This window comes from Astyanax mexicanus, chromosome 10 (genome assembly GCF_023375975.1).
Source record: "Astyanax mexicanus isolate ESR-SI-001 chromosome 10, AstMex3_surface, whole genome shotgun sequence".
Lineage (NCBI taxonomy): Eukaryota > Metazoa > Chordata > Actinopteri > Characiformes > Acestrorhamphidae > Astyanax > Astyanax mexicanus.
Window position 1 is genome coordinate 7454281 of NC_064417.1, and position 13238 is coordinate 7467518.

Consider the following 13238-nt stretch of genomic DNA (forward strand, 5'->3'; position numbering starts at 1 on the left):
AATTCAGTGTTTTTTCACTATTCAAAAAAAATCTGCATTGTAGATTAATACTAAAGTCATCCAAACTATAAAGATAAACATATAAAATCATTTAGTAAAAAAAATGTTAAACAAACCAAAATATGTTTTATATTTTAGATATAGTAGCATCCCTGGACAGTTGGACAGTTGGATGTGCAAAAATTGGACAGTTTTGCACATCTTGGCTGGATTTTCTCAGTCAGCTTGGAATGGTTTCAGCCTACAGTTAACAGCTGTGCTGAACTCGTAAAGAGTTAATTACTTGAATTTCTTGTCTCTTAATGTGTTTGAGAGCATCAGTTGTAAAGTTGTGAAGAGGTAGAGTTGGTATACAGGTCCTTCTCAAAAAAATTAGCATATTGTGATAAAGTTCATTATTTTCTGTAATGTACTGATAAACATTAGATTTTCATATATTTTAGATTCATTACACACAACTGAAGTAGTTCAAGCCTTTTATTGTTTTAATATTGATGATTTTGGCAAAAAAGTAAAGAAAAAACAAAAATCTCAAAAAATTAGCATATTTCATCCGACCAATAAAAGAAAAGTGTTTTTAATACAAAACAGTCAACCTTCAAATAATTATGTTCAGTTATGCATTTAATACTTGTTCGGGAATCCTTTTGCAGAAATGACTGCTTCAATGTGGCGTAGCATGGAGGCAATCAGCCTGTGGCACTGCTGAGGTGTTATGGAGGCCCAGGATGCTTTGATAGCGGCCTTAAGCTCAAAGTTTAATTTTTATCTTTTCACTATGGAAAAGAATGAACTTTTTTTTTTTAGAAGGACCTGTACAGTGAATAACTCTATTTAAGTAATGTTCTAATCCACATTATAAAGAACTACTCAACTAAGTAAAAAAATATACAGTTGTGGTCAAAAGTTTACATACACTTGTAAAAAAACATAATGTTATGGCTGTCTTGAGTTTTCAATAAGTTCTACAACTCTTATTTTTCTGTGATAGAGTGATCGGAACACATACATGTTTGTCACAAAAAACAGTCATAAAATTTGGTTCTTTCATAAATTTATTATGGGTCTGCTGAAAATGTCACCAAATCTGCTGGGTCAAAAATATACATACAGCAACAAAATTTGTCAATTTTGGTGATGTAGCGAGTTGTGTCAATCAAATTAGCTTCATGTCATGGCCTCTTCACTTCTTGTAAGTGATTCTGATTGACTACAGCTGTTGACTTCTCATGAGCCCATTTAAATAGGGCTCATTTGACCCAGTGATTAGACTCAGCTACAAAAGCTACAATGGGAAAGTCAAAGGAACTCAGTGTGGATCTGAAAAAGCGAATTATTGACTTGAACAAGTCAGGGAAGTCACTTGGAGCCATTTCAAAGCAGCTACAGGTCCCAAGAGCAACTGTGCAGACAATTATACGCAAGTATAAAGTGCATGGAACAGTTGTGTCACTGCCACGATCAGGAAGAAAACGCAAGCTATCACATGCTGCCGAGAGGAGATTGGTCAGGATGGTCAAGAGTCAACCAAGAATCACCAAGAAGCAGGTCTGCAAGGATTTGGAAGCTGATGGAACACAGGTGTCAGTCTCCACAGTCAAGCGTGTTTTACATCGCCATGGACTGAGAGGCTGCCGTGCAAGAAAGAAGCCCTTGCTCCAGAAAAGGCACCTTAAGACTCGGCTGAAGTTTGCTGCTGATCACATGGACAAAGATAAAACCTTCTGGAGGAAAGTTCTCTGGTCAGACGAAACAAAAATTGAGCTGTTTGGCCACAACACCCAGCAATATGTTTGGAGGAGAAAAGGTGAGGCCTTTAATCCCAGGAACACCATGCCTACTGTCAAGCATGGTGGTGGTAGTATTATGCTCTGGGGATGTTTTGCTGCCAGTGGAACTGGTTCTTTGCAGAAAGTAAATGGGATAATGAAGAAGGAGGATTACCTCCAAATTCTGCAGGAAAACTTAAAACCATCAGCCCGAAGGTTGGGTCTTGGGCGCAGTTGGGTGTTCCAACAAGACAATGACCCAAAACACACATCAAAAGTGGTAAAGGAATGGCTAAACCAGGCTAGAATTAAGGTTTTAGAATGGCCTTCCCAAAGTCCTGACTTAAACCCCATTGAGAACATGTGGACAGTGCTAAAGAAACGGGTTCATGCAAGAAAACCATCACATTTAGCTGAACTGCACCAATTCTGTCAAGAAGAGTGGTCAAACATTCGACCTGAAGCTTGCCAGGAGCTTGTGGATGGCTACCAAAAGCGCCTAGTTGCCGTGAAAATGGCCAAGGGACATGTAACCAAATACTAATGTTGCTGTATGTATATTTTTGACCCAGCAGATTTGGTGACATTTTCAGCAGACCCATAATAAATTTATGAAAGAACCTAATTTTATGACTGTTTTTTGTGACAAACATGTATGTGTTCCGATCACTCTATCACAGAAAAATAAGAGTTGTAGAACTTATTGAAAACTCAAGACAGCCATAACATTATGTTTTTTTACAAGTGTATGTAAACTTTTGACCACAACTGTATATACTTTTAAGAAATGAAAAAAAAAGTTACTCAGTTTTAAACTTTTAAGTTACTACATGATTTCCATAATGGGCTCACCTCACTAAACAATATCTAGGACAGCAAAAAGGATTAAGGTCATGTCCATATATTGTATGATAACTTAATAATGTAATTATTGTGACAGGCCTAATGAGTGTAATGTTGACCACTGAAAGATAAATGCCTAGAATTTGGTGAATATTTAAAGAAAACAGATCATCTACTTTGTTAAAAAGAAGTGAAGTAGATACAGTGAAGGAGCATAGTTATGGAAGGTGCCCAAATTTATTGTAGTTGTACTGCTATTGTAATGCTGCTGTATGCTTTGGTTGAACTGTGGTATTTCTCCGTATTGCTCTGCTCTACTGCAGATTGCAGGGTTTTCAGTTGACAGCTGTTAAATTGAGGCACAGCAGAAGGTCTGTAGTGTCTGCTGTCAGTGTGAAGGATATGAGTGATATGAAGTTCTCACAAATGCATGTCTTGCCTTTTGCGTGTGTGTAGAATCTGCTGTGACATGGCGTCTACTCAGGTTTTCTCTCAGTCAGATTTTAAAACAGTTCCTCTAGGAGATCAGACACTCTAATCTGAGAAGCAGAAACATACAGTACCAGTCAAAGTAGTGAATACATCTTCTCATTCAATGTTTTTCTTTATTACTCTATTTTAATTTATTTTCTACATTATAGATTAATATTAAAGAGATGGGTCACATGGAATTATGCAGTAAACAGTAAAAAAAAACAAAATTTGTCTTCCACAATCCCCTAAACTAAGTCTTTGCATTATTTGAGGTACGAATGCTCTGCATCATTTTTTTTTTATTTCAGCCATTTCTCATTTTCTGCAAATAAATGCTCTACATGACAATATTTTTATTTGAAAGAATCTGGGACAAATGTTGTCTGTAGTTCATAGAATAAAACATCAATCTTAATTTTACTCAAACATATACCTATAAATAGCAAAATCAGAGACACTGATTCAGAACTGAAGTGGTCTCTTATTTTTGTCCAGAGCTGTATATGTAGTGGCATTAACGACTACTTAAAGTGCACTTTAGTGTATTTTTTTTTTGTACACTCTGTGCATCAATACACAAAGTAGTACATTTAAAATACTTCAAGTGTATTAAAAATCATGTTAAAAAACACATACTTGAATCTGCTTAAGTTGGCAGAAGCTATATAAAAAACACTTAAAAGCACAACCTAATGCTTTTATGTTGTATTTAAATATAGCTTAATTACATTTGAAATATACGTAAGCTGCCATAAGTTGTCCAAAATAGGTATGCATTTAAGTACATATGTATTTTAATGCTAAAAGAATGTACTTTTATACGTAAGTATACTTTTAATAGTCTAAAAATATCTAAAAATATATATATTTAAATGCACTTTTCTGTGCAAGGACCTCATGAAGACACTGAGGTTAAAAAACCTCAGTGAGTGTGCAGAGTGTGCAGATCTGTCCTCAAAGATAAATTAGCTTTCAGAGAAGAACCTAAAGTATAAAACATATTCTTAATAATTAGGCATGTGATCCTGAATAGCTTTAATATAGTGGTAAATGTTACATTTATAATGGAAAAAAATATATATAAAAAGAAAGAAAACACGTTGAATGAAAAGGTGTGTCCAAAGGTTTGAATGGTACTGTATATAAGCACAAACACATACACACACACACACACACACACACACACACACACACACGCACACACTGTTGACAAAGCACAGCCAACTTCAGCCGAGTCATAGTTAGGACTTTTAGAGCTGTGAATGAACACATCCGTATATTCAATATAAGAAGGTGAATGATCTTTAGAGCCAAACTGTGACTTCGTGTCCAGTGCTGTTCTTCAAAAAATACTTTAAAGCTGTGAATATACTACTCCTTACACAGCCTTCAGCAATTGATGTAAAGACTTTATAACCTGCAGGGAAATGTTATCTGAGACACAAATGGAGCAGTGAAGGAGCTGTGGTGAAGCTTCTAAAGCCCAGTTAAATTTCACTACTGAAGAATTATTTGGGCTATTCTCACAAAACAACCTTTTTACCAGCCTCCAATATGAGAACTTAATATCTTTATAATAACAGGCCCCAATAAACAGGAGCTAAACTGATATTGTGTTACTGACAGTTTTGCTGATTTTATAAAAAAAAAAAAAAAAAAAAAAAAAAAAAAGTTTGCCATCTGTTGCCGGAGCCCTGAGAGAGCACAACTGGCCTTGCTCTCTCTGGGAGGGTAGATGGCGCTCTTTCCCCTGTTTATCACTCCAATAGGTGATGTCGCTCAGTGCGAGGCGTCTGTGAGCTGATGTATCGGAACCAAGTCACTGCACTTTCCTCCGAGCACACTGTGATGCTACTTGGTAATGCTGCAGTAGCAGCAGTTCAAAATGAGGCGGAGTCTGACTTCACGTGTATCGGAGGAGGCATGTGATAGTTTTTACCCTCCTTTTTATTAAGCTTTTTATTAGGGCCTGCCAAACTGTCAGACCTCATAACTTAGCCATTAATATTAAATATTTAACATTTATACACTTTTTTTCTCATTACCACAGGCATTAACTGCCTTTAAAAACACTGAGATTAAGTAACACCAAAGAAACCTTATGTTTTTAATGGAAAAATGATCAATAGCAGTAATGAGAAACATTGATATTTTGTGGTAATGAGAATTTGGATAGTTTGAATCTTATAAAAACCTAAAGTATAACATTTTAATGTGTCATTAGAGCTCTTATTAATCTATTAAATTACAGGAATGTTGTTTATATTAGATTAATATGAATTCATACATTATTGATAGACATAGTTCAAGGCTGTTTTGTGAAAATTACCCATTCAAGGAAAGCACTTAATGAATACAGAAATTTAAAGCTATAGTCTCATCATAAACCAGCCCTTTAGTAGCACATGTGTAAGTTATTCTTCAGAGTTCCAAAGATGCATTAATTTCCATCTGTTTCTGTTTATTAAATATTGTGTAGTGTAGCATTAGCCATATGTTCACTGCCACAGGTCTCCAGATTGAACTGTGTATTGAATGAGTTTCATGAGAATTTGTGTGTTTCTGATTAATAATTCAGTTTAAAATATGAATGTATTTTTAAACAATTTTACCTCAGAATTGTAACTTTGTGATTACCTCATGTTTGTAATGACCTCATAATTTACTGAAAATTAAAACAATTCATGCACGAAGCCTGCAGTAAACTCTCTGTACTGTAAATGGGGTTTACAGTGGAATAAAAACAATATTTAACATACAGCTCTGGAAACAAATGAGACCACTATTAAAAACCTCTGGAATATAATAAAGAGGAAGATGGATGACCACAAGCCATCAAACCAAACTGAAATGCTTGATTTTTTGCATAAAGTTATTCAAAAGCAGTATGTAAGACTGGTGGTGGAGAACATGCCAAGATGCATAAAAACTGTGATTAAAAACCAGGGTTATTCCACCAAATATTGATTTCTGAACTCTTAAAACTTCATGAATCTTTTTTGTTATTTCAGCCATTTCTCATTTTCTGCAAATAAATGCTCTAAATGACTATTTTCATTTGGAATTTGAGAGAAATGTTGTCTGTAGTTTATAGAGTAAAACAATAATGTTCATTTTATTTAAACATAAACCTATACATTGCAATATCAGAGAAAATTATTTAGAACCTGAAGCAGTGTCTTATTTTTTCAGAGCTGTATGTTAATAGTAAGATACCAGTTGCAGACGTCTAAGTGAACAGCTAAATGTGTGTGTGTGTGTGTGTGTGTGTGTGTGTATCTGGGATGTATGAGTGAGCATCAGTATTAAAAATGAAAGGTGCACTAAAGGATTTTTTGAGTAATACCATAGAAGGGATGTACTGAATATTTGGCAACCAAAAAAAAAGGTATTCTGTTGTAAGCACTGTTAATTAATGTACCCTTATTAACTAAACTAACTAAGGTAAGTAAAGCTAAAGTAAGTAAACAAAACTGTAAAAAAACTAAAAACAAACAAACAAAAAAATTCTTCAAGAGCTGGATGTTAATCTTCATACATTTCTCTCCTAAACACTGTTTATTTGGGTGAGTAAAGCACTTCCATTGATTTACAGTAAGCTTAGATTTCCACTAGGGCTGGGTGCATCAGCCTTAGCATTAGCAGCTAACTGCTAGCGCTAGCCACGGTTAGTGCTAATAAATGCTGCTTGACAGCGCTACACTAAGGAAGCCTGAGTGTTCCAGTAAGCCAGGGTGAAGTTAGCTAGCGCTTCGTCCCATTTACCTTGTTTTAACACGGTAAAAACGCAGACTACAGGCTGATAATACTCATCTTTGAGTGGCGAAGGAGCTAGCGTTTAGCACATTTAGCAGCTAATGCTAATACTGCTCCAGCAGTGCTAACCAGGGTTAGCAGCAGGCTACAGGCTGATAATACTTACCTCTGAACGGTGAAAGACCTAGTGCTTCATAATTCATATATAAGGTTCACTGACGTTTTTTTTTTATGAAAATTAAAGGATTTTAAGTGCACCTTATAGTGCTAAAAAATATGGTATATATATTTTTTATATCTCTATCACATTTCTTAATCTGATTTTGAGACCCCATTCTTAAGTAGGTAATTACTAAATGCTGTTTTCATGCCTACATGAATAATCAGATAAATAATCAGTTAAATGCAGTAATACAGTTATGAATGGATTTGTAACTTAATGCAAATGCCCTCTGTGGTGGTTTTAATGTTATGGCTGTTTTTTTTTTGGTTACTACATCATGTTCAGTGCATGTTCAGTGTCGTATTCAAATATGAAGCTGTCATGTTTTATCTTTTTTAATTATATATATCATTATCATTATTACTCAGCCCACAGACTGCACATCAAATTCATCAGACAATTAAGTTTGTACATCCTAAAAACAGGCATCCATTCACATCCTTGGAAAAGGAAAAATAAGAAATTAAACAAAAAAAAAAAAAAAAAAAAACCCAAATGAACCAGAGGAAAGCAGAAAGTGAGGGGTGTGGAGTCCAGCTCAGCATTTCTGCTTCTCTGCGCCGTTTTCTTCCGGGCAGAATCTGCTGTCCGTGGTTTTTTGATGGATGGCGTTTGTTTGCCCTCGTTTTCAGACGTGAATCAGAGACAACCCTTGGAAAAAAAGCTCTATTTCTATCTAACAAAAGAGAATCATTCATCAGATTAATTTTCCCACTCCTGGTTATTTTTTCTGTTTTACATTTTCTCACAACATGACTTTGTTTCTAACAGTGGATGTTCTTTATACAGCAGAGGCATCCAGGAGATTAAATAGAAGGTTTGTGTTTGTATGTTGTGAGCTTTCTCACAGGTTCAGAAAGAAAACAGTAAAGGAAGATCATATCTCGCACTAGTTTCACACCAGTCTGTCTGTCTGTCCGTCCATCCGTCTGTCGGGGGTGAGTACATCCAGCCGAGAAGCATCGGCAACTTTGCAGGAGCGGACTGGCCATTCTCGAAACTGAAAACAAGATTGTTGGGGATGTAGGCCAAAGCTCTGGCTACACACACTCACACCCTAACACACACTCACACATACACACACACACACAGTAAACACACTCAAGGCCTTTACAGGGAGACTGTTTTGAATAATATGGTCAGCACTTTGTAATGACCAACAGAAAAGCAGAAACAGCCTATGAGTGATTTAGACTTTTTTTTTGACTTGAGGAGGTAAAAGACATCTACTGTAAACTGTAAACATTTGAAAAACACACACCCACACCCACACACACAACCTCCTCGTTCCAATTCCCAATCTCCCACACACACACACACACAATGCACGTTTCCCCACTCCAAATCATTTGACCTTTTTCACATAGGAAAAAGTGTAAACTCTTACATTCATCCCAACAGTAAACTTAACTTACCGCTCAACACACAAATACACACACACACACACACAGTTCAGCGCTCTATCTGCTTTTACACTGAATAAACACACACACACACACTAAACCCCTACCCCAGGTATGTTTCTACACTTAGCTCCGCCTCCACCTCCTGCATTCCTAAATAAGGACAACATGAAGCACAAAGCCACGCCCATCTAATTAGCATTTTCAGGCTAATGAAGCCCATAGCCATCAGGCTGGTCGGTGAGGAGCGCGGCCCTGTCTCTGTGATCGGCAGCCGCGAGCCCTTCATCCTTTTTAGCATAAACTCCTCTTCATCCTCATCTTCCTCTCCGACAGAAAGATAACGAGATGAGCGGCGAACAGCGGGGGAGGGGGTGCGTGTGTCTGGCTGAGCCGAACTCCAGGGGGCGCCGAAGGAACAAACAGCAGCTAGTGGCTAAAAATCCAGAGCTGGCCATTAAATTGAGCGGGAATAGGGTAGTTAGCCATTTGCTAGCTAGTGAGGCAGGCAGGGGGAGGGGCTTTGAGAAATGACGGGGTCGTGGGGTTGTGGTGTTGGTTGTCTCGACAGCGTAGTTTTTCTTTATTTGGTTCCGCTCTGCGATCTCCACAGGTTTGATCAAATCGATAAATAGGTTGATTGTTTTATTTGGTTAATTCAGTGTCCAGATAGCCAGGTTTAGGTCCATAAAGTGCCCTGAGAAAAAGAGGAAAAGAACAGGGAGAGATTAGTAGATTAGGTTTTTCGTACAACGTCTAACAATAAAATATTTAAATTCTTAATTTAAAGAAAATAAATACGTACTGTACTGTATGTACTTAACATTTTCTCAGTAGTGTATTGTATTTAAAAAAGTGTTGGCATTACATTGAGTTTTTGAGTTCATATTTTACATAAGTGAGATTTGTTTTACATTTATTACATTTTAGGTGTCACACAACATGAAATTTTGACACTTTGATAACAGACATTTAATTGGCAATTAAGTAATGTTTTATCAAAAGTTAAAGTGAGAGCATTTATTGGAAAAGTACTACATAACTATGACATTGTTTTATACATTTAAACCCTTTTTGGAACTGAAAATAATGCAATCAGACAGGGAATTGAGCGGTCATGTCACTGATCTATTTACATATCTGCAAATATTTTCATACACACTGCTTGTAGCATTTTGTTAAAATAAGCGATTTGTCCAACCATTTTGATAAACTACATATTTGCTGTAGCAGAGCTGGCTAGTGCTCCTCCTAGTGGATAAAAATTCAGTTTGCTTCACCTGAAACTTAATTAAAGATTAAAAACAGAGGATTCCCTCTTAATAAATATATTTTTTATATAGAGGTGGGAGGTGACCATATGAATTAAAGCTCTTGCATTTCAATAACTAATAATAGAATAACACATTTAATGTAGGAATTTCTTCAGGTTCCAAAACTTTTAATATAAATGGTGTAGCACTGAGGGCTACAGAATTGTATGGTACCCAACAGAGAGAGAGTGTGTGTGTGTGTGTTTGTCTTACCTTTCTCAGCAGTAGTAAGAGTGAATGGAGGTCAGTCTGAAGGATGCTCTGGGCAGGAGCGGTTGATCTCAAACCACGAGTCTATACAGCTACAAACACACACACAAGACATTTAACAGTTTACAAAACGTTAATTTACCAATTCTGACAATAGACTACATTATCATAAATATAATAATAAATATGAGATGAAGAGCAAAACTTAACATTGCCATTATCATTTTATCATTTACAGGATATTCTTGATATGAATTTTATTAGAGCTTCATTCTGGATATTATTTTTATTACATGTTCATTCTGGAGCACCCACAGCACTTTATATGTTCATGTGAAACTAAATGAATTGAAATCATGCTCCTGAAAACAGCAGGGTTAAACTGATAAAACTGCCCTGGTGTAGTATATGATTTGCTTATGTGAAAATGATGATATTTCATTAAATGTAAGTCATGTGCTGTATGTAAGTGTGATAAGTGAATGTGGTCGGTGAGTGTGAATGGTGATCAGTAAGTGTGATTGGTGAGTGTGGTCGGTGAGTGTGATGAGTCAGTGTGATCAGTGAGAGTAATTGGTGAGTGTGATCAGTGAGAGTGATCGGTGGGTGTGATCAGTGAGAGTGATCAGTGAGTGTGATCAGTGAGTGTGATCAGTGAGTGTGATCAGTGAGAGTGATCAGTGAGAGTAATCAGTGAGTGTGATCAGTGAGTGTGATCAGTGAGTGTGATCAGTGAGAGTGATCAGTGAGAGTGATCATTAAGTGTGATCGGTGGGTGTGATCAGTGAGTGTGATCAGTGAGTGTGATCAGTGAGTGTGATCAGTGAGTGTGATCAGTGAGAGTGATCATTAAGTGTGATCAGTGAGTGTGATCAGTGAGAGTAATCAGTGAGTGTGATCAGTGAGTGTGATCAGTGAGAGTGATCATTAAGTGTGATCAGTGAGTGTGATCAGTGAGAGTGATCATTAAGTGTGATCAGTGAGTGTGATCAGTGAGAGTGATCAGTGAGAGTGATCATTAAGTGTGATCAGTGAGTGTGATCAGTGAGTGTGATCAGTGAGAGTGATCAGTGAGAGTGATCATTAAGTGTGATCAGTGAGTGTGATCAGTGAGTGTGATCAGTGAGAGTGATCAGTGAGAGTGATCATTAAGTGTGATCAGTGAGTGTGATCAGTGAGTGTGATCAGTGAGAGTGATCAGTGAGAGTGATCAGTGAGTGTGATCAGTGAGAGTGATCAGTGAGTGTGATCAGTGAGTGTGATCAGTGAGAGTGATCATTAAGTGTGATCAGTGAGTGTGATCAGTGAGTGTGATCAGTGAGTGTGATCAGTGAGAGTGATCAGTGAGAGTGATCATTAAGTGTGATCAGTGGGTGTGATCAGTGAGTGTGATCAGTGAGAGTGATCATTAAGTGTGATCAGTGAGTGTGATCGGTGAGTGTGATCGGTGGGTGTGATCAGTGAGTGTGATCAGTGAGAGTGATCAGTGAGAGTGATTAGTGAGAGTGATCATTAAGTGTGATCAGTGAGTGTGATCAGTGAGAGTGATCATTGAGTGTGATCAGTGAGTGTGATCAGTGAGTGTGATCATTAAGTGTGATCAGTGAGTGTGATCAGTGAGTGTGATCAGTGAGTGTGATCAGTGGTGTCTGAGCTGAGGGTGGGTCACAGCGCTTGTTTCTCTGGCTCAGTGTGTCTCTGTGTTTATGTCTGACGTCTACAGGAACAGTAATGCTGAGTCACTGACGTCCACTTGGGTTTGATTTGGAATGAAAGCCCAGAGGCAGCTCAGAGCGAAGAACGAAAAACAGCTTTCAGAGACAAAGTAATCCTAAAATAGACGTGAGAGAGGAGCCATTGTACCGGGTCCATTTATCCCCCTGAAACAGGCTGTACTGGGGTAGGACTGCAGCTCCTTCACTCTGCCTCTGGTGTGAGCAGAACAAAGATCCCGGCCTGGTTTTGGCAGGTGAAGCCAGGCCTTCACTACAGGACAGCAGATCTCAGAAATCTCGGCCTTTCACTGCCTTTATTACCTTCCTACCATACATGTTTTTACACATGACACTGAGGATATAACACATTCAACCGTAACACCTCATTTTTGCTTTGGAAAAGCACTAATCTGGAAATCTGTTATCATCAGACACAAAACGAGCTAAATTGGACTGAACAAGAAGTGCGGCTTGAGGTCTAAAGAATATGAATATTTTTTTAAATACATGTATCAGGAGAAATGACTGGGAAAGAAGCCAACAGCAAAACATTCTATTTAAAAAAAAAAGTTATTTTATAAGAAGTCAGGCAAAAATGACATACTCTTAAAATAACATTATAAGGTGACCTTTGATGTAGTAAAACCTTTTTTATGTATATGTGAAGAACCTTATTTTATTAAAAGGCTTAAAAAGTCAGTGTTTCATTATTTGGCTGACAAATCTAAAACTCACACCTCTTTTAAAAAATGTGTATTTATGGAACCAAAAAGGCTTTTCTATGTTACTCAAAGTAGCACCTTTTTTTTAGAGTGTAGTGAAGTTTCTCAGGTCTGGTGGTCATGGATATTAACTAATGATCCCATTAGTTTTCTCACTTCATTTCTTAATGGTGTGACTAGCACTTGTTTGTGTTTGATTGATAATTGGACCAATAGGATCGCCTGTTCAGTGCAGGTTGACTTAAATAAAAGGGGAGTTCACCTCATTTCACATTGTGCTCCCTCTAATCAGTGACTGGAGAGTTCTGGGCACCTGTAGTGAGTTTATTTTTTACAGTGTGACAGTAATAACTGTTGAATATTTTCTGATCCAGTATGAATTTGTAGTGTGCAGAGTGTATTTTGTACAGTGTGACAGTAATATGTATTAAATATTTTGATCCAGTATGAATCTGCAGTGAGTGTATTTTTTACAGTCTGATAGTAATACTTCTGCAGTAATTCTAATCCTGATGAATCTGAAATGTGTAGTTTTACAATCCGACAGTAATAATTATTGAGTAATTTTAATCCAGTATGAATGTGCAGTGTTTAGTTTGTACAGTGTGACAATAATAACTGTTAAATATTTTTGATCCAGTATGAATCAGTAGTGTGTCCTTTTTAAATATGACAGTAATAGTTGTTAAATATTTTTGATCCAGTATGAATCTGTAGTGAGTGTAATTTTTTTCAGTCTGACAGTAACAACTGTTAAATGTTTCTAAACCAGTATGAATCTGTTGTATGTCATTTTTTTACAGTCTTACA

General features: G+C 36.9%; 1 protein-coding gene across 1 annotated transcript in view; it reads right to left on the bottom strand.

Annotated features, from left to right (window-relative positions):
• Window positions 1–7384: 7384 nt before the first annotated feature.
• znrf1 (zinc and ring finger 1) overlaps window positions 7385–13238 on the bottom strand; it is a 72603-nt gene continuing 66749 nt past the window's right edge. The window contains exons 4-5 of the mRNA XM_022683882.2: window positions 9995–10083; window positions 7385–9165 (exon numbers count right to left, since the gene is read on the bottom strand). Of these exons, the coding sequence (XP_022539603.1) occupies window positions 10026–10083 (58 nt within the window). The 3' untranslated portion in view covers window positions 7385–9165; window positions 9995–10025. The remainder of the gene's footprint in view (window positions 9166–9994; window positions 10084–13238) is intronic.